The sequence below is a fragment of the Megalops cyprinoides genome, chromosome 12 (genome assembly GCF_013368585.1).
Source record: "Megalops cyprinoides isolate fMegCyp1 chromosome 12, fMegCyp1.pri, whole genome shotgun sequence".
Taxonomy (NCBI): Eukaryota; Metazoa; Chordata; class Actinopteri; order Elopiformes; family Megalopidae; genus Megalops; species Megalops cyprinoides.
The window spans coordinates 14,066,119-14,088,735 of NC_050594.1; the positions used below are offsets into that span (position 1 = coordinate 14,066,119).

Here is a 22,617-nt window from a genome sequence, read left to right on the forward strand (position 1 = left end):
CCGCTCGCACCAAACCGCGAGCTTTAGAGGCCAGCGCTAACGGGAGCAGCGTTTCTCTGATAATGGGAATGCTCTGTAACGGGGTCTGTCCTTGAATTAAGATAATGATTGTAACCACGATAGCAAATTCTGCCTTTAATCTTGAAGACCCCTTTTGGGACCGCTTCTATCTCTGCACATCAAAAAAAAAGCAAACAACGCGTTGCTTTTCATCTTTTTGTGGGTGCGTGTTTGTGTGTGTGTGTGTGTGTGTGTATGTATATGCTACGTGTTTTGTGTTTGTGCTGTGTATTTGTGTGGGTGTTAGCATGTGTGAGTGAGCATGTGTTGGCCTGACACTGTATGCTACGTAATGTGTGCTTGGGGCTGTTCGTGTGGGTGTGCTAGTGTGCACGTGTGTGTGGTTTCCTGCTGACCCCTGGTAACTGGCTAACACAGGGGCACAGTCCTGCTTTCCTACCTACCCTTTGGCCCAGTGACCTCTCTGACTGGGCCAGGCCTAGCCCCTGCTTTGTCACATCCACACTTGAGCTCTGAAGGGAGCGATGTACACTGCCTTTCCAAGCAGCAGTGCACAGAGAAGGGCCTTCTACAGCCACAACCCCTCGACCCCAGGCTCACTGCCACTGTTATGACCACTGCATCTGTAGCATCTCAGAACAGGCCATGGAAGCTCTGCCTCGGTGCTTGTTACGAGCGATCCCCATGACCGCCCCGTTCACACGTGCTACCAAAGATGTTTGGAGATCCGACAAAAAAAAGACATGGCGCTTTAAAGGATAGCCCCCCTCTGCCAAAGCGAGGTGCTAGGTGCAGAGTCGTGACTAGCTCCTGATTCACTGCGGAAGTCTCCGTTTAGCCGCGGAGCACACAATGCCGATGAGACGGTGGCGCTCTGTTTCAGTCCGCTAATTGTTTAGACAGGGTAGCTCGGACGTCCCCGTTTCATCGACTGGCAGCCCTGTCGGAAGGGGGGAGGCACCGGGAGAAAGCTAAAGTAAAGCGTGGCGTGAGGTGATTTCAGGTGTGAATCCTGCATTCGCTGAGGCTCATGAAGGCTCTATACCAGACGCAGATGCTTGAGTGAACTCTGCTCTGGGTGAACTCCACCCACTGAATTCCTACCCACTTTACATTTTTATTTGACCGTGATTACATTAGTTTTGTGCCCAGTGTGGGTTTCATGTGGCTATAATGTCACACTGATGATTATAAATCCACTGGAAATACTCTATAGATTTCCTTAATGTCCTCTGGAGCGGAAGTTATTTCTGCTTAAAGGTTCATATTTAGAGTTATCTTCTTTTCTTTCATTTTCTTTCCTCCTTTTTTTGTGGCATATGTCTTTTTTATGTTCCTCCAAAAAAAATTATAGCAAGCTGTGAATCCTGCATTGAGATGAGCTCGTATCGTTGCCTGTGATGTAACCTGCAGCACAATTTCAGCTCCTCTTTCAGGCGTGAATAACGGTGGTTTCTCAAGCCATTCAGAACTTTTAAATTCACTGCAAAATCCAGCAGTGACACACTTTGGCGGCGCTGTAATGCAGTTCCGTGTGGAGAGCGGGAGTCAGACGGAGTGATCCAGTGGACTTGCTTCTCGCTGCATTCTTGTGCTTTTGTTCTCATCTTCAAAGCGCCGTGGCTCACTGTGATGGTCTTGACCGGCGTGGAAAAGGTCAAGGTCAGTGAGTGCATTGCCTCGGAGATGCCGTCCGTGGCCCGGAGCTGACAATCTGCGCTCCACCCAGCTTTCTCTGTGCCCTGGAGGACCTGTGTCCGGGGCCCAGCTTTGAAGTCTGGTTCTAGCGGGGTTCTGCGAGGTTTGGGGGGCTTCAAAGCGGCCCCCGATGGCCCCCGTGACATTTTGGCAGCGGCCCTTGGAATCCGACAGGGTCTGGGCCATGTTCAGCTGTCCTGCAACCCCCTCCGGCTGTGTCGTAGTGTTTACCCTCCCTCTGACGGGATTTACTCTCATTACAGGGTCCCCTCGGTCTCTGAGCGGTGAAACCAGCACGTGGGGGGCGGGGGAGGGGGGGGTGCCCTCACAGAAGGCACACTGCGTCATGTTGTATAATCATCACGCTTCTCGGGGGTTTTGATCTTAACAGATCGTGACATTGCTTTTTACTTAGGCTTGTTTGTTTAAAAGATAACCTTCACTTAATATTTGATTCTTGGTGAACGAGTGATTTAAATAACACTGCATCAAGAAAACGAACTAAATTTAACGGCCATATGTGATTGTAAAATGTTTGAATAAGAGATGCTTTCTACATTTTGGAAGAGACAGTTCTGCTATAGGGTATCCCAGAAACCTTTTTTCTGATGTCAAATGTTGAAATGTAACACATACAATAAGTGCAAAATCTTGCAAATCTAACCACACTAAATGCCTGCCTTGGTGGAGTACCTTACCACAGAAACTGGAACATATTTCTGCAGATACTAGAGTGTGTTACCATAGATACTGGAGCACACTACTCCAGGAACTGGAGTATTTACTAGAGATAGTGATGTGTGTTACTGTAGATACTGGAGTATGTTGCTACAGGAACTGGAGTGTATAACTGCAGGCACTCAGGTGTGGATTATTAAGAATTCACTCTAAATTGCCTCTGAATCAAAGCACAAATGAAGATTGTTCAAAAGCAAAATGGCGGCATCGCTGCTGCTGCACTCCTGGGTGTGCGCAGCAGCATCCTCTGGGCAGCGTTCCTCTCCAAACACGTGCTGTGTGTCTCCGCGCAGGTAGAGATTGAGAAACTGGACTACCACCACTACCTGCCTCTGTTTTTCGACGGGCTCCGCGAGACGGTGCACCCCTACGAGTTCTTCTCCCGGCAGGGCGTCAACGACATGCTGGAGCACGGAGGCCCCAAGATCCTGCCCGTCATCCCCCAGCTCATCATCCCCATCAAGAGTGAGTGTCCCGACCACAACCACGACCGCTAACAGTGAACCACTGAAACTTGTGCTGAGCCAGGAGTGATACTGTTACTAAACCACGGCCCAGTCCAGCACTTACACTGCCACCGAGCTATGACTCAGTGCAGTACTAACACTGAACTTTGATTTTGTACATAACTGACAGGAGGGGGATACACTGTATTCCTATTTGGTCGTCTCACATGATTGAACACCACAGATAAATTTCTTACTGAGACAAGACAAGCCTCCGGGTCAGGGCCTGCACCGGAAAAGTCATGCTCAAAAATAATGGCTGCAAATCCCCTGTGAATGTCTGTGCACAATACATACAGACCGGGCAAATAACACCTGACTTCCCCTCTGGTCTGGTGTTGATCAAACGCCTCTCAGAATAGGGTTACCAGTCAGGGCCGGTCACCTAGAAGGTCAGCGTCAGAGCTCAGAGGAGGTGCACGAGCTAGTATGGCGTTACTAAGTGTGGCATTATAATCCTCAGAGAAACACGCGTGTGGTAGCCCAGTGAGTCTCAGTTTCAAAGCACATGTCCTAACGGATTCCACTGAGGAACACGCTTTTCTAATTCTCTATCACAGAGACAACCTGAGAAAGGAGCACAGATTTCCAATGCTCTATCACAGAGACAACCCTGGAGTTTGCCAAGCTATTGGCAGTCTTTTTAGATTTGCGTGTTTGCCTTTGTGTGTGTGTGTGTGTGTGTGTGTGTGTTTGCTTTCCCAATTTTTTTTTTCGTCGACCTCCATTTTATTTACCCAGTCTGTATTAATTATTAATTGATTTCATTTTCAAGCCTGTGATTGCAGTCTGGCCATGCATTCAGCTGTTTCCCAACACATTTAAACAACAGAGAATAATTTATTGATAAATCATAAATATGATAAATGTATACTTCTTTGCAGCCTGATTAGCTGGCAAATTCACACCCGGCCCGTCTGTTGGAGAACTGAGATCCTATCTATCAGTCATCAGGAATTTCCGCTCATATTGAGCAATATGAAAGGCTTTGCATTCATCTCCAAAATGTCTTCACTGTCACTCAGTGCTTGCTGATTCCTAAGACATGCCAGTGTTCTCATTTGCCTTCTAAGGTGAGACCAAAGGTGATACACTCTTTATGAAAACACATACCTAGATATGATAATGGAATTTTAAATGACTCTTGCGTTATTAGGTTCCTCATTATTAAAAGATGCACATTTCTGGCCATGCGGCAAAGCTGCCGGGCCATGTCTATCTGTTGCAGATTAATTACTTCCAAATGAAAAAAGGAGTGGAGGGAGAGGAAGGGAAGGTAAAAGCTCCTGTAATCTTAAACGCAAAAAAAGTTCTCTGACATGAATATAGCCTCAGTCTCGCTCTCTGGTTTCTGGGGCGGCAGACTGAAGGAATGATATTTGAATTTTGATGATCACACCAGGCCACCTAATGAGAATGCACACGGTGCTGCCGAGGGCCTTCACTGCGGCGAAACGTACCGCTGTCTGTCCGTGTGACCCTCACACTTTAAAAGGTGCAGTTTGTGGGGGCGCACAGCAAACAGGTGTGTAGAGGAAGCACCACAGGTACTGTCAGCTGCGTTTGCTTTCCTCCTGCTAAATTCCTCTGAGCCCCTCTGTCCGTAGCGTTTGCTTAACGTGCCCTCTACACTGGTGTGTGATTTCCACCAGGTTTGAAAACAATATCCAGCTGCTTACCATTATGATCAGTGGTGTCTTTCTTACCCCCTGCTCTGTTGCCTCACAAGCCTTTTCTCCTCTACACAACTCCCCAGGTAGGTGTGATTTCTGTGGAGTTGTTTTGTGACAAATGCATTAATAGCTTCATGGACCAGCCCACAGACCCAGCCCCCAAGCCATACTAGAGGAGTACATGCTGCATATGCCCTATGATATTTAAATAAAGAAAAGGGGAAAAAATGAAAATGAGAAAAAATTTCATTTTGATAACCTGCCTTGTCATATTTTAATAAAAACCCACGTTAAGCCCACGCAGGCTGGAATGACAGTCATTGTTCCAGAGGTTGAAACTCACAAAGTATAGAAATCCAGAGCTTAGATGGGAGAATGTTTTATTCCAACACCAAACTGTACAAATAAACGTATGATAAATACACTGAGAATCTTGAAAATGTCAACCACCTGTGACATTTGGAGAAACAGGATCTACAGTATATTTATTTATATATTTTTAATTATTTTTGTGCTGGAAACCTAATAGACTAGCATGAATAAATGATTGCTATTCATATCAATTCTAATGCAGTTTGTACAATGCTAATACAACAGACTCAGAGACTCCTTTCGCAAAGAAAGAACTAATGAATAATTAAACTCTTACACTTTCTAAATGTCAAAGGCAGAAAAATAGTTTTTGCTGGTAGTAATTAGAATTATATTGTTTTTATATACGTTTTAAATACTGTCATTTTGAATGAGGACTTGTTACTGTGAGAGGAGAAAGGGAGCCAGTGTAAAATGCATTAATAACTAAGAAGGTGCTTATTCAGCTCATTCAACACTATTGCTATGTATTACCTCAGTTTTAGTAAGTAAACATGCTAATTTAATGTGAATTCAGCAAAACTAACAAAGGAAAATAGGGGAGGCGTCAAGTCCGTTTTCACCTGTACTGCTCCTGCTGCACAGAATCACTGAGGATGGCGTGTGTGTGTGTGTGTGTGTGTGTATGTGTGTGTGTGTGTGTGTGTGTGTGTCTGTGTGTCTGTGTATTTGTGTGTCACCTGTAATATCTGCCAGGGAGACATTTTCTCCTTCCTGCTGGTTTTCCTCCACGTCTCAGCGGAGATCGTGTCACCAAGTACTGAGTGAAGTTGCCTGTTTGTGAAGAATGCATTAGCATATTACCTGTTTTAACTGTCAGGCATTATTTGACATTGCAGAGGTGAAACATGCTGTTTTCAAATGCAGTATTTGTCACTGATCTCTGCAAGCTTCATATTTTTTCTTTTTCTCTCCACATATCGAAGAGTTTTACATATGTAAGAGTTTACAAAATATATTCTTTCTTCTTTTAAGAAATGAAGATTAAAAGTGAAGTGATATATTTATCTATCACTCTCTCCATATATATATATATATATATATATATATATATATATATATATATATATATATATATATATATATGTGTGTGTGTGTAAAATATGATGATTGTCATACACATAAAGTGAGAGAACAATGGCAACATAATGTTAGATCAACGCAGCTGGCTACTAGACACTTTCATATGCTAATCTTAAACTATCTCAAGCTAACAAGCTGGACAGGTAGATACTGTTGTTTACTAGGTAGACATGATCACCATGACGACAAGCTATTAAGTAGCTTGCTAGCGCAATAAAAAATGATTATTTTTTCCTATTAGTCTGCCAAAAGCTTTATTAAACGCTTTTTCCAGAAAATGGGCCAGGATATGATTTTATTTTCCTAGATGTTATGTCGAAAGCTTTATTAAATTCCAGTCCACCTGGTACATATCTGTCCCTCTGTTCTTCCATCTCGTCTGAGCCTAATTAGCTTGGTGTGAAAGCAGCACAAGTGTGATATATGTGATAATAAACAGAAAGTTTGAAAACTGTCTGGTATCTTTAAAAAGATAAACAGATATCAGTCCCCTAAAAGCCCCGCCATCCATACCTACCTACTCCTATAGTCTTTAGAAGTGACAGATGTTTTGTAGAGTCCCCACCTCAGTCCCTGCACTACCCCCCCCCACCCCGTCTGCGGGAGTGGAAGCTAAGAGCTGCTGCCTGCCAAATTGCGCCTTGATTGGCTTTCACTTATTCCCTCTCCCCTGCTGCATTTGAAATCTCTGATTGCAGCCAACCATTTAAGTCAAAGCCCAGCACCAAAAATTGATTTCAAGGAAGGAATGTGTGGGTGTGTGTGTGCGTGAGCATGTCTTGGTTTCATTTACTTTAATATATAGAGGATTATTCTTATCACTTAGAAAATTGCTTGGGATTGAAGGCTGAATCACTAATTCCTAATCAAACCCTTCCCCGGAGCTTTTGAGAGAGTGAAAAAAGAAAATTAAATAAATAAATCTTTTTTGCAAAACTCACCCGCTGCTTGCCTTTTGCCACTGACCCCACCCCTCCCCTACGCCCGCAGATGCCCTGAACACCCGGAACAGGCAGGTCATTTGCACCACCCTGAAGGTCCTGCAGCACCTAGTGGTTTCGGGGGACATGGTGGGAGAGGCACTGGTGCCCTACTACAGGCAGATCCTGCCCATCCTCAACATCTTCAAGAACATGAACAGTGAGTAGTTAGTGAGCAGTATGGTGTGGCTCCTCAGCACCCCCCCCCCCACCTCACATCTGGGGTTGGACAGGGGGTGGGGACATCTTTTCTGTCTCTCTAGTTGGTTTGTAATATTTCATGCATTGTTCCTAATACTGCAGAAGTCAGCGCTACCCTGCTACAGAGTAGCTGTGAAGTCTGTTCACAGAAATGCCAGTCTAGGGCCTAGAATTCTCTGGTCCCCTTCTCTGGTAGTCTGAGGAATGCCGCTGTAATCGCAGAGATATTTGGGACTGCAGTTACCATTTTCAGATTGGCACCAGATAGCCAGGACCTTTTCTTGTTGTGGTGACAGACCCCAGAAGAGAGCATTGAAAGCCATTGTGAGACGGAGTCTGAGGAGACAGGGGTGGCATTCAGTTCTGTCAGTGAGACGTGAAACGTGGCTTTGTGAATCATTCACTCAGACACAGGATTTAACAGAAGAACCCAACGCTTTATGCTCCCCTTAATCAATATCCAATTTGAATCTTGTGTCTTTTTAATTCTGTTACGTTATCTGTTGCTGGATTGTAAAATGAAAAAAAAAGAAAGAGAAAGAAAAGCCTGTCTTATTAATCTTATTCTTTATGTAAATCTCTGTAAATTGGCTGTCAAATCAATCCCGTAACCGTTTTAGAGTTGGTATTTCTCCAACACAGCGGTTAGCCAGCCTGCCCACGAGGAATAGTTTATCTCTGCCTGATAGCCTGCCGTTAACATTAATTATTTCTATTTCTTTTTTTTTTTTGTTAATATTTCCTTGCTATTTGGTCTTCTGTTGAAATCTGACCTTTCTGAATGTCTGACTGACTGCAGTGAATGTGTGCAATCATTATCCAGTGAATTATGACCTGTAGGGGTTCAGTTGGCATCACAGAAGTTTCCTGTCCCCAAGCACTGGATGAACACTGAAACAAAAATTCGGCAAGTGAATAGTGCCATAATTTCTGTGACCGAGATCTCTGTGTGTTCAGTTTTGAACTTTGAGTTTTGACTGGCTGTTGTCTGAGCACTGATTTGAATAAATGAGTCATAGAGAAGCACTGAGGTAAAAATGGAGGGCACACCTGGGGAGCGTGGGTATTGTGCAGTCAGCAAATGAGTCCTTACAGCCTTACATACCCTCTAAAAATGTTTCTTTGTCATGGTCAAGGAAGAGGATAATTAGAATCTCGTTACTCATTCATATCTGCGCGATGAGACATCTGTTTGGGTTGAGACAGTCTATCCATGCCATTTTTTCCTGACATACTTTACAGGATACATATTTATCCATTTTTAAATGATTCAATTCATTCTCGGATATATTTACACTTCCAGTCTTATTACACGTTCAATTATTTTTAGCAAAAGGCAACGACCCAGAAAACATATTCACAATAAATCATCTGTGGTGTTAAAAATAACAAAGAAGCAAACAAGCAAGAATAAAACCTTGTGTGCACAACACCGCCCCTCCCCCCCCCCACCCCCCCCCCCACCCCCACTCCCTACAGCAGCCACAACAGAACCCAGTGTGCAGTGTGGAGCAGGAGGGCACTGCCAGCTCTCAAAGGGCATCCTGTGTCCCTCTCCCCTTCCTGCTGCAGCTGTCCGCCGTGGAGACCAGTGGGACGTCCCACCTCCCGCTGTCCCTGGTCCCCCCACCCATCCCCCCCACACCGCGCACAGAGCCTCTTTATCAGGCGCACTGTGACGGACACAAGTCCCCTCTTTGTGTGCGTGGTATGGAAGGGACACACACAGGACAGCGCATTGCCCTCCCCGGTCCTGCCAGCCCTTTCCTGCAGGCCCCGGGCCTGGGAACAGCGGCGCTTCAGTGCCACGCGCTCCTCCCCATGACACACTGACGCTTTGATTCCTCACGGCACTCCTTGTGATGAATCTCCTTCCTAATTAGACACAGCAACGTTCGTGTAGAGCGGGAGGCGTAGTCCGTCATCTGGCGCACTGGCGCTCCTGCCTACCAGGAATTCACTCCGCTTTCAGTAACGTTGTTTAAGAGAAAGAGCAGAGCGGCACATTAAATTGTGTGATTTAGCCTAAAGTCAGAAGACATTTTTCATTTGTCTCCCTCGGTTTCCAGTCTTCTGTGAGCAGAAGGAGTGGAAGCACTATGTGTGCGTTTAGTTTGGCTGGTCTGACATTGGGAAACACCGGTGTTGCTGGCAGTGGCAGTGGTACGTGCAGCCTGTATGGTGGAGCAGGGAGCATATCTCCTGCACTGTGCCTTCATCTGCAGGGCTCTATGGGGGCGAGAGGGTAGGCTTGTCCATATGGGCCCGGTGACCGCAGGAGAGCCCATGGGCATTGGCTCACTACACGGTCGACCATCGAGGGGGTGCACGAGCGGTATATAGCTCTGCTAACCAGCCATTCCATGCTGCCGGGAACACAGGGAAAGCAAATAGCACACAGCACGCCGTGGCCTTCTGAATACGAGGTATCAATGGAGCCCCCCAGACTGGGAGCAGCGGAAAATAAAAAGCAGGTTGAGCTTGTGTTATAATGGATCCTACACATTTCCCAGATATGTGAGGAATTCTGTTCCCGCAATGAAGCCTTTGGGTCACAAGTGGTAGATGTGAAAAGTCCACACGTTCCCCGCACATGAGCGGACAGCCACGCACACGCTATTCCCAGCCACACGATGCAGTGGTTAGTACCGTCAGAGCAAGCAGGGTCCAGTTCTGCAGGTGCGGCGCTGTATCATTAAGTTTCTACAGGCCCCATGGTGAGGGCTAAATGAGAGAACCCTGAGTCTGATTTCCTGTCATTACTGTGTAATCACAACACTAACTATTAATGTTATTAGTAGTAGCACTAATAGCAGTAGCATTAGGAGTACACTCTTCCTTCAGCTGCTGTCCTGAGAGTGAGTGTGTTTTTTTCCAGTGTTATTATGATTATTTTCTTCCCCTTATCTGCAAGGTGTAAGTCCCCCACACCCCATTCATCACCGCCAGCCTTCCTGTGATCCAGTTAATTTGGCCTCTTTTATCTTCCTGCTAGGAATGTGGCCAGCTCCGATAGGGCCCCGCGCACCCCTCTCCCTCTCGTGCTCCTGCCCCTTCCCTCTGTTCCCCATTTTTTTGTTTCTTGACGAATTTGTGCGGCGGATGCGCTCAGTTGTCTCGTCGGGCCCCGAAGCTGACGGCTCTGTTTCTCGCTGCACAGAGATGGAGCAGTTAAGCGCTGGCCTACTGACCGCCTCCCTCCGTCTCTGCTACAGAGAGGCTGCGAGCGCGTGGCTGTGTGCGAGCATGTGTGTGTGTGTGTGAGTGTGTGTGTGTGTGTGTGTGTGTGTGTGTACGAGCATGTGTGTGTGTGTGAGTGTGTGAGTGTGTGAGTGTGTGTGTGTGTGTGTGTGTGTGTGTACGAGCATGTGTGTGTGTGTGAGTGTGTGAGTGTGTGTGTGTGTGTGTGTGTGTGTGTGTGTGTGTGTGTGTGCGAGCATGTGTGTGTGTGTGAGTGTGTGAGTGTGTGAGTGTGTGTGTGTGTGTGTGTGTGTGTGTACGAGCATGTGTGTGTGTGTGAGTGTGTGAGTGTGTGTGTGTGTGTGTGTGTGTGTGTGTGTGTGTGTGTGTGTGTGTGTGTACGAGCATGTGTGTGAGTGTGTGAGTGTGTGTGTGTGTGTGTACGAGCATGTGTGAGTGTGTGAGTGTGCAAGCATGTGAGTGTGTGCGTGTACGTGTGCGCGTGCGTGTGTGTGTGCGCGTGTGTGTGTGTGTGTGTGTGTGTGTGTGTGTGTGTGTGCGAGCATGTGTGTGTGTGTGAGTGTGTGAGTGTGTGTGTGTGTGTGTGTGTGTGTGTGTGTGTGTGTGTGTGTGTGTGTGTGTGTGCGCGTGCTAGTTTGTGCTGATGTTTGTTTGTGTGTCTGTCTGTATCTCCCTGTGTGTGCAGGTGCTGTAAGGAAAATGAAAAAGATAGGCCATTCTGCAGCATGTTCAGTGTGACAGCCAGGTCAGTTTCTTTGCGACAGAACAGTCTAGCATGTTTAAAAGCCATAAACACACCGTGACATTACTAACAGCACCAGCTGACGTTATTTGAAGTTGACATGTTTTTTTTTTGGCAGATGAAATCTGCAAGTCTCAAAGATGACACGTCTTTTTCATTTTCCTTTTCATAAAAGAAACAGCAAATGTGATTCAGCTTTAATGAAAAAAAGCAGGCGAAGTGTTAATAGAAGCAGTTTTTTTTTCTTTGCCGTCGGTATTCTTCATTGTCTGACATATCTCCTTTAGAATCAGACTCCTGTGGGATCTTCTTTTTAAACATTTGTTTAAATCATTTATTTCTCAGAAGCTATTTAAACAGGATGTGTTCTCAGGCTGTACCAAACAGCCCCCCCTCCCTTCTCTGCTGTTCAATGCATCGTGTGTGGTGCCCACCGTGGGGCACGGGGTGGGGTGGGGGGATCCCACAGACAGCGCACCCCTCGCTCAGGGGGGTCCCCAGAGGTGCGGCTGACGCCACGTCCCCTCACAACCCTGCAATATTTATCATGCAATCAGAGGCCGCCACACTATCTGTTATTAAATCACAATGCTCTCCGACACAGGCCCAGGTAATTGTAGCCACCATTCCCTCTCAGCATGCTTCAGAGAACATAATGACTTTCTGCCTCTACCATGTTTAAGGAAGAAACTAAAAAAAAATGTATATATATATATATATATATAAATGTAATTTTCCCTTTGGATATGCCCGCTGCTTCTGTTAATTTCTATTGTCAGCAGGTTTGAGGCAGGCAGCCAATCAGAGCGGCAATGGCGGCCCAGGGCTCCAGCCGCGTCGTGCCTCCAATTTAAAGGTCACCTGATAAGGCAGGAGCTCATGCATAATCTGTGCGACTCAGGCAGCTGGGAGCATCACGCTTTCCATTTCTACTTTCCCGAGATGGGCTTTCTGCTTCTCTTCACTAATATATTTATTTATTCTGCCTTTTATCTGTTTTTCTCTCTCTCTTTTTGTATCGTATAATTGCGTTCTTTGTTCTTGCTGCTGCTCCCCTGGCTCGGCCTCTTCCCGTTCCGAGTTCTGCTTTGGTTCGAGTGGGCGAGTGGGGTGTGGCTGCAGGGGGGTGAGGGCGGACCTCCACCCCCCCCTCTGCGGAGGACCGTCCCGAGAACGGCCACTGACAGCGGGGCTTTGTCTCCGTTTAATCCCAAAGCACTTAATTACTTAATTGGATCAGTTGTTCGTCTTAATTAATCCAAATCTCTTTGTGCTTAATGCAGTCTGGAACAGAAGAGTTGGAGGTACTCTAAAACAGATTGTCGGATTACAGGCTCTCAAGGAACACACTTATCTTACCCTCGAGCTGGCCCGTGTCTCATCGCCTTTCCGAGGAATTTTACCGTTCACCTCTCACAAGGCTGAAATCCACTCAAAAATACTGCACCGGTATTATTATTATTATCATATCATTTATGGGCAGATGCTGATATAGGTTATTGATGTGCGGTTCAGTTCTGACCATACGGATCCTGAGGCTGGAAAGGGGAAAAGGCAAAGAGCCCCTGCGCGCAGGTCGAGAGTTGCTGTTTCACATCCAGCGTGCGATTAGTCTCCCAGCAGTGCACGGCCGCACATGTGACAAACAGACTAATACCTGGCAGGGAGAGTTCCCCCGGAGCTCAGCACTAGATCATTGTGTTTGACATTCCCACAGGCGCCGGGCACCACATGGTGGGTACGTGTGCAGTCGTTTGTCCAGCCCTGTTTAAATCAGCATGTGTGCCTGGCTCCACACTGCCTGTCTGCATCAGTCTAAGGCACACTCTCACCGCCCACGCGCACAACCCGAGCATACACGCACACACACACACACACACACATCGCGCTCACTCACTCTCACACCACACACAATCACACACACAGGCGTATGTGCACATACATCGCAGTCATTAACTCTCACACCACACATACAGACACGCACGCACACACACTCATATATTACGCTCACTCACTCTTTCAGCAGTCACCTAGACACATACACACATGCACAAACACACATACATATCACACTCACTCCTGCTCCAGCTGCTCACACACACACACGCACACACACACACACCAGCCAGTAATACACACACACCAGTCACTCACAAATACACACACACACACACACACGAGCGCACACACACACTTTGTGGTGCCTTCCCCCAGCTCAGCACCTGAACAACAGCTGAGATTGGCTGTGCACGACTTGCCTTTTTTTAGCCCCACTCTCATTATCACCCTGGTGTCAGTCACCAAGGCGAGCTCATGGTTCTGCATGCAAACACATGGCCCAGTTTGGCCTCTCAGGCATAGCAGAAGCTTTGTGTGTGCCCTCCAGCCCACCTGCTCCCATCCCTAGCCAGCCAGAGTAACCAGATCCACCCTTTCATAGGGAAGCGCATATCAGTTAAGCTCGTAGGATTACCCAGAGACGCATGGTCAGGGAGGTCAGAGACCATCACCTCACACGCCGCCAGTGTTCCCCTCCAATGTGCCCTGCCCTCCCTGACCCTTCCCTCCACGGGCCCTGCACCCACTGACCCAACACACTCCAAGACTCCCCTGTGTGGGCTGTATATTTTTTCACCCCGATCAATGGGTATGATACTCAGCCTTCCTGTTTGGCTGACCTGTGTTATCATTTATGCCATATAACTTTAATCCACTTTATGTCATATTCTGAGAGCAGGGGGAAGCAGATTGAGAGCCGCCGTCTCAGATCAGATCTGACAACAGCACGAAATTCAAACTGTCGGCTTCCCACTTCCTACACCCTGCCCTCCCCGCCCTCCTCCCAAGGCTCTGCCCTCCTAGGTCTGCCCTCTTGGCCCCGCCCTCTTCCTTGGCCCCTGCCCCCAAAGCTCCTGCCTCCTGATCCCCGCTGCCTTGGCACCACCTTCCTCCCTGGCCCCTGCTTCCTCTCTTTTTTGCGCCAACAATTGGGCTGCCTTGTCTCCGTGGATCAGCCCCCTCTCCCGGCCAATGAAAGGGGATCCGCTGGAGCAGATGTTGCCATATTGTGTTAGTGACAGTGGCAGGAGAATGTGCTCTCCTCCACCACCCCCGGGGCCTCCAGTCCGAGGAGCCAGTGGATTTTACACTCGGATAAACCTCCCTGCTGCAAGGGCTGCTGGGTGGAAAAGATGGCTCTTATTACCAGCTGCCCTCAAGTCTGTTACTGAGGGAAGGACAGAGAGCTCACTCTGTGTGTGTGTGTGTGTGTGTGTGTGTGTGTGTGTGTGTGTGTGTGTGTGTGTGCGTGCGCGCATCTGTGTGTGTGTGCGTGCATGCGCATGCGTGCGTGTGTGTAGGTGTGTGCATGTGCGAATATGGTTCTGAGTGAGTGAGTGAGTGAGTGAGTGAGTGAGTGAGTGTATGCTATGTCGCAGCGCAGCCTCTGTGTTGGTGCAGAACGTGCGAGTTGTGAACTGTGCGTCGGAGGTGGAATGTGTGGTGAGCCTGGTGACTGTAGCGGGGGAAAAGTTGACTGTCTCCTCCAGCAGCCTGTCATGTTCTCACAGCAGGAACACCATGAGCAGCCATGGCGCACTGGCATACGAATCATGTTTGCTTTACAAAATCAAACATCCTGTCAGGGCTTTGAAAGAAAGAGAGAGAGAGAGGAACCAAAATAAGACCTGTGTCCTACTCACCAACATTTTTCTTGCTCTGGTTTGTTTTCTTTGATTTTCTACAGACCTGTGTAGAATCTGATTCCTCCTTGCCATGTCCCTGATTTTGGCATTGCATGCATGATCTGTGGTATGTTTGCTGGATTGTGTTGTGCTATCCAAGTCAAAGATTCATACAAGGAACACAAGCGCATTGTTTGTGGTGTGAGCATCCTAGCTCAGCCTCTGATTTTTCACCCTGGACAACACCCTGGATTCTTCACAACTGCACAGCTTTTTGTCTGTCTGTAAGAAAAAAACGACTTAAAAAGTAGCCAAAATCAATCAAAAACTGCTTTCCGACAACTGTCCAGTTCAAGAAACTGCCAAGGTTGTCCTTAAACAAGAAACTGTTTTTTTTTTTTTTTAATCTTATTATTGCGTCCACATTACAGTACAACACAATGCATTCCTCTTCAGAGGCATTTGTAATTAACTCAACACAATGTGACCTCCAGAGGCAGGGTTGTCACATTATCTCTCCCTTTCCCCTCCGCATTACGAGGGATCGCTGCGCGCCCCTGTCTGCACAATTGAATCTTGTCAAATCGCTCAAATGTATATAGCCGCCGAAGTCGCTCTCCGTGACTGCGGGATGAATAATTCAGGCTGACGCTGGGGGTAGCACTTGTACGCCCTGACCTCTGGCGTATCTGAGCGCGGGCATTACGGAGCTTAGCACACTCATCAGAGCGAGGGATTCTCAGAGCCCTGCATGAAATATTTAGGGAGTAGATATCCCCTCAGCCCGCGCCCGCAGTGTGCTCGGGATCTGACCGTGCGGAGGGATCACCCTGACTGCCTCCGGAGCAGCGGCTCTGTGACACGTCGCCGTGGCGGTTTGAACTGGCGGGTGATAGTAAGACGAGATACGACCGTCCCCTCTCACAGAGGAAAGGGTAGCTGTTTGCAAGCACTTCCTCTCGGTGCTGAAACTTCGCAACGGTTTTGGATTATCACGTTTAAAAAAAAAAACGCAGTTACAGAGGTCGCGCGGCTCAGAGCCGGCCCTTTGACCGAGGTCGTTTGTGCTCCCCTGACAGCAGGGCTTTACCCTCCGAGCATTGCTATTCTAGGACGTGAGAGGTCATCCACTCTGATGATTCAACCCAATACGAGAGCTTCTATCGGGCAGGAGGATCCACTGGGTTCATGCAGCTGGGCTTGTTTCTGTTGGCTGTCCAGCTCCCACAGTGCTGCTGTTAACTGCTGGAATCAGCCCTAACGGAAGGCTCTACAGAACCGTCCCATTTATAACAATCATTTAGCGCAAGATTCTAAACAATCTACAGTCATCCTAGAGATCATAACTCATCAGTGTTATCTTTTTAGTCATTTCTAGAAATTAAAAAAAGCTTCCTTTTTTTGATGAATTTTTTTGGTGCCGCAATTGAATGTGTGCACATAGGTTATCCGCATGTGTATTTTATTCGAACTGGATACCAGCCTCTTTTACTCCAAGTCTAGAAAACAGTTTCTCATTCCTTAGAAGTAGACCCCACTGATGCATCACGTAACGCTGCACTCCCTGGCTGGTAACCCTCCCCACTGAGTCTCTCCCTGACCTCAGGAGGCAGGCCTTTCATCCTGAGACATGGAATGAAGAGTGCAGAAATGAAAGTGCATATATATATCCGCATGTGACCATGGAGATTACTCCTTACCGTCCTGGAGGAAGGGAGCATATGGCCAGTGATTTTACATCCCCACCTGGGAGAGCATTTGCCACTGTGTATTTGTGTGTGTGTGTATGTGTGTGTATGTGTATGTGTGTATGTGTGTGTCTGAGAGTGAGTGAATGAGGAGTGGTGTTTATAGATTATACACCCACACCTTGGAGAGCTCCTGCCACTGTGAGAGTGTGTGTTTGTGTTTTTGTGAGTGTGGCCCCCAGTCACCGTGGGGCACAGTGTTATTAAAGAGCCGTAATGAGTGAGACCCATCAGGAGCCAGTGCTCGTATTGATTACCAATAAAAAACACTCAATAGAGACGTGCTGCAATCCATAGCTAACGCTGAGCACGGGGAACTTCACCAGGGCCAAGAGCGCTCAAGGGCAGGGGGATCACCGCGCCCAAAAGGGGGGTGGAGCTCCCTGCTCGCTGCGGCGATCAGGCCGAATACAGCACACCCAGGCCCACAGCGGGGCCGCGATGCACACACCAGGAAAACACACTGCAAGCACGCAAAACAAGTACATGCAGAGCAAACCGGCCGCAGGCGCTGTCACCACCGCACGTTCAAGGGCAGGGCCACTGTGCTGCTCCTGCACTGCTACCAGCAGGACAGCCATCAGTCACCGGCGACAAGCTGATCCTACAGTAGCAGGTTGCTCTGACTGCCCATGGCCAGAGCAGCGTACGGTAATCTTTAAACACACAGGACTGCGATCAGAAGCCACCAGAGGTCTTTCGTGTGTGCTGCTCCCGACACATACCTTCTTCACCCTTTTCATTCTTTGAGTTTGTGTAAGTGTGTGTGTGCTAGCATGTGTATGGGTGGATATGTATCAGCGTGTGTCTGAGTGCGTGTTTGCCAGTATGTGGATGAGTGCTTGTGTGCCAGCATGTGTGAGCGCATGTGTCCCGGTATGTGTATGAGTATGCGTGCGCCAACGTGTGCATGACGACGTGTGTGCTGGCATATGTATGAGTATGTGTGCGCTTGTGTATGCGTGATTGCGTGTGTGCCGGCACATATGTTGAGTTGTTGACAGGGATTAGGAGAGGAAGGTCATGCACAGGCTACAAAAAAAAACAGGGTCTCCTCTTGTGTCACAGCGTTCCAAAATGAGCTGGTGGGGGTCTCGGGCCCAGCGAAGTGATCACCGCTCAGGAAATATATGTGTCACTACGCCCAGCCCAGCCCTCAGGGATGTACCCCCATCATCCAGCCATTCACCCACACACAGACACGGAGCTGCAATCGCGGGCTGCATGAATAGACAGCTAAAACTGTTCATTTCAATGCAAATAAGATTTCTCCTTCCGGGACAAGTGCTTGCAAATTACATTTTTGTGCACCATTATTCTGGAAGTCTACAGCACAGTTTTAGGGTCCTGCAATCAGCACATTTGTGTTTGTTGATCTGATATATTGGTTTGTTTACGCAGGCTCTTTTTTTCGCATTAATGTTTTTATTTTCGCTCGTCAAACAGTTGCTGTGTATCTGTGTGTCTTCGTTAATTGCTTTGGTGGCAGAGGGCTGGCCACCACGGGGGCCGCCGGAGACCGGAGGAGCTTATCGCAGCGCCCCTTGGGAATGTGTACAATGTGCTTTTCGTGCTCGTGTTGGGACACGGTTTGGAAGTGTAAGTTGACAGGTTGATCCTTCCCTCAATGTCACTACTCAACACAGCGCCCTCTCTCTCGCGGGGAGATGCGTAGAAACATCTGGAGGTATTTAGTATTTTCCACATCCACACGTGTGTCCGGTACTAGAAGTAGAGTGGCATTGTCTGAGTCTGTTTCCAGCACTGGGCTGCGACAGTGTAACAGCGATCAGCCTTCCATACCGCTGCATCGGCAGGATCACATCCAATTAATTCAGTCAGTTATTAGCGATTAATTAAAACTGCCACTCTACCTATTTATAGACGTTTCCAAACCAAGTTAGTTGTGAAATTGACCCAAATACATCGTGATGAGTTTTTATCTGAGCTCATCAAAACGAAAATCATCAAACAAACTTTCGCATTGGTCCAGGAAGCTGGCACGATGGGCACGGGGCTGTCTGCCGATGTTCGTTTGCGGGCAGCTTTGACCTGTAAAAGTTGACCAGCAACCGGTCGCTTTTTCTGTCGCAAGTCACAGTGCTGAGGGGTTAATCAGATAGCCTCACTTCTCTGCAAAGCCCTGGATTCAGGGACTAGCTCCGCACCCCTTGGGATCTGACAGTTGCCCTCTATCCTAGAAATAAAAAATTAGCGGAACAGCTTAGCAATTAGTTTTCGACTCCCTCCCTGGAATTAGAACCATAGAACGCATTCCAATTCTGGGGAACTCGCATGTGCAGAAAGGGCTTCGGGCCCAGAGGTAAAGAATGTTGGATTTATGTGTGTTAAAAAATGCTCCATTTACTGACTTGCATAATGAACATTGGGCCACCATGCGGACAAAAACCTGTATATGCGTCACTCAGCTTCTATCTTGTCCCAGTTTGAGCAGAGCAACCTTCAGATTCTTTGTGGCTAGCCGGTTTTATGGCTTCTACTAGCAGGAAGAGGAGTTTTCCACACTGGGGGGAGGAATGTGAATGGGAGACAGACAAACAGTGTTGACCAGGTTGTGAGCAATTTTAAAGACCATGAAATGGGGGGGAGGGGAGAGATCTCTTTCCTCAGCTGCAACAGATGGGTAAACCATCAACTGTTTCCACCAAAACGCAACTGAAACTAATACGGGTGCACCTCTCTCACTTCTGCCTCACATTCCCCTCACATCTCAGTCTCAGTATACCGCAAATCTCGGTCATATGTCCTTAAGTGCTTCACATCTCCCCTAGTGCCTCAGATCAACCTCATATCTCTCTCATGCCCCAAATCTCCCTTATATCTCCCTCTTGGCTCCCCACATCTCCCACATAGACAGCATCATCATATACCTCACGGGTCTGCAAAGTCATAAGCTCCTGAAACGGTTGTGGATGCGCTCTTGCACAAAAGAGTAGTCCTCCCAGAGCCACAGCGTTTTCTTCACCTGCATCCCCTGAACGCTGCGGAAGGGTCCGCGAGACTCGCCACGTAACCCTCTCTCCCCACCCATCTGAGCCTGGAAAAAAAAACTTACCTACAGTATCGGTATGGGCTCTTCCTGACTGTGCTGTGACAGAAATAATTGAGGGAGGAGGGTGGCGTGGGGTTAATTAAGCTCCCCAACACTGCCGTGACCTTTTCCGCTTTAGCGCAAATCATTTCAGCTCAGTTTTGGACATTTTTAAATGAAAGCCTTTAATAATTTATCTAACTTATTTCCCAGAAGGCCCTTCATTAGTGATCGCCCATGACATTTCCCTGCACAGCCTTACATCTGCCTAAAATATCATTGTCGAATTTACTGCTCGGAGAGGCCCAGGCCCAGCCTTTTTTTCCCTCGCATTTCTTACATTGCTCACATTAAAGTTTAAAGCCCCCCAGTCTGTAACATGGATGTGGAGTGAATGGATATCTGTGCATGGGACTTGCTCCCACAATACCTCTGTGATCGTCTGTTTAACCACAGACAGTTTTACAAAAAAAGAAATAAAATAATAATAATAGGAGTCCAGCCTCCGAGCACACAGCAGCTGACAGAGAATGTCAATATCAGGCTCTTATGGATGTGAATAAAAGAAATAATCTGCTTCTGAGTTATAATTGTGCTGCAAGCAATTAACAGTCTCTCGACAATATTTTCTTACTTTGTGACTGCACACTGCAGTTTTAGATAATGGCGGCGGTATTTTAAAGTTTTCCCCTAAAGCGCAGTCACGTGGTTTTTGAATATTCGAGCAGGGAGCGCAGTTGGCAGAATCTGTATGCCCCCGCTGTTCCACCTTATCTCCAAGGGAGCTCAGATTCATAATATTGACTCCTGTTTCATGCCTGCTTGATTGTGATGAAGACTGATTCACAGTGTAAATTATTAAAAACTGCATTAGCACGGCCCATGTTTTGTCTGTATGGCCAGGCACTCAATTATGGATTCAGTGGTGGAAGGGGAAATCAAAGCTATTCATTAGCCTCCTCTTATTGTAAAATGCACTACTCCAATATGAACGAGGAATTTAAAGCTCTTATCAGACACCATTTCCACAGGTGACATGACTGAATGATGGAATAAAAAAAGAGAAAAGTAGTCTGGGGAAAAGAATGTAATTTCATGTGAAATGTCATTTATCATTCCATTCTGCCTATGAAACGGGGAATAAGACACATCACCTCTTTATGATATTTAATATTGATGTTTCCGGAAAGTATAAGAAGCTATCAACTACAATCAAAGCGGCGGCACAAAAAGCGACATGCTGGGAGAGAAACAGGAAGTGATGCGAGATATCTTATATCCCAGGCAGTTTAATAACTCAAATGTCCTTTCGCCGCGGCGACGCTCAGAATCATCCATCCTCCTGCAGAGATTTGGAAAGTTTCAGCGCTCATTCCTCTTGTTTCCATTCCTGTTTTCATTTTCGTTTCTGTTTTGTTCCTGTGACTAGGACCTCGACAGCACCAAATTTATGCTGACGTGCATATTTTGTATGTGTGTACATGTATGGTGTGCGTCTGGTGCGTGCTTGTATATGGTGTGCGTGTGTGGGTTTGGAAGGGTTACTGTGTCATATTACTGAACTACATTATGTTAGTTTCTGTTACATTAATCATGCCTAGAATCTTAATAAGGTTACATTTTTAGCACTTTTTATGCTTTCTGAACCTGAATTGCTTTGGATATATACAGCGTGTAGATCAATAATGTGTGAAATATAAGCTTTGTAGGTATGCTCTGCCCTATGTTAATAGCCTTTTATCTGCGATGCAGATCTATCAAATCTCAAGCCTTGGGCATGATGCACATAATTACATGCCATCCTACTCTCGCATGCATTGCCCTGCACACTTCAGGCACTGCAGTAAATAGATTGCACTAGCATTCACTAGATTGGCTTTTTCCTGACCTTAGAACTGTTTGTTACTGTAAGAATTGCAAATGCAATATATCATCAGAGCTTTTACCTAATACGCAACTAATTAGGGTTGTCAAGAAATCAGGTTGGAATGGGCTTAAACCGGTAACCATGGAAGCCGTAAATACGCTCTGCGTTCACACGAAACGGCAGAGTGCTGAAGCCAGCAAGGCCCATAAAAAAATCAGCAGAGACTGCGGCTCCTTACCACAGATTGGATGAGAAATGTAATTTAATGTACCCGTGTTAGGCTAAACATCTGCTATTCCATACACAATGTGTCATAAGGATGTATCCTGTGACTATCACGACCATAAATCTGGGAAGCACGCTAGCTGACTCCACATGGTTCGGAAAGTGCCATTCGTAGCTCGAGCAGGATGAGCCATTTCCTTGCGGAGATTCCTCTCTCGTACAGCCGTCCCCTCAGTAATAAAGTCATCTGCAAAAGCCATAATTCATCTTGAGGCCAGATGTGCAAAGCGGCAAGATATGCCATCAAAATATCCAGCCACAATATTTTTTTTTCCTTTTGATTATGCTTTCGTTCTGTTTCTTTGTGTGCCGCTTCTGCTTTTCGTGGTTTAGCCACTTAGGAGCTGCAGCATAACAGTGATGTACGGGCAAAATGTATAGCCCACCAAATTTAGGTTTTTAACATGAGGCAGCTGAAATTGTATTTATTAATACATGTAAAATCTTTCCTTGTATGGGTTTATGTTTAGATATGCCCAAGTTACCGTGTTATTTTGTGTTTAATTCTGGTGGTTTTTTCACCTTAAGATGCTGTAATGACTAAAAGCTATTCTATTGTGACTGAAGCTATTCCTTTTTTGTTCTTGTCTTGCATAATGTGCTTGGCACTTACGGCTTACCCTACATTCATGGTGCCCACTTTTAAAATGGAGCGCAATCAACTGCAGTGGACAGTGAGAAAAAGTTGTAATATGCGATGGCTGGTCAACTGAGAGGGTGTGAGGCTCAAACTCTCAGTGTTACCCATCGAAAGGGAGAGGAATGTC

The 22,617-nt window shown here is 46.9% G+C and overlaps 1 protein-coding gene across 1 annotated transcript in view; it reads left to right on the forward strand.

Moving 5' to 3' along the window:
- Positions 1 to 22,617, forward strand: part of pacrg (PARK2 co-regulated) — a 106,272-nt gene that overhangs the window by 58,890 nt on the left and 24,765 nt on the right. Inside the window, exons 3-4 of the mRNA XM_036542981.1 lie at positions 2,751 to 2,922; positions 7,082 to 7,231. Coding sequence (XP_036398874.1) covers positions 2,751 to 2,922; positions 7,082 to 7,231 — 322 coding nt within the window. The remainder of the gene's footprint in view (positions 1 to 2,750; positions 2,923 to 7,081; positions 7,232 to 22,617) is intronic.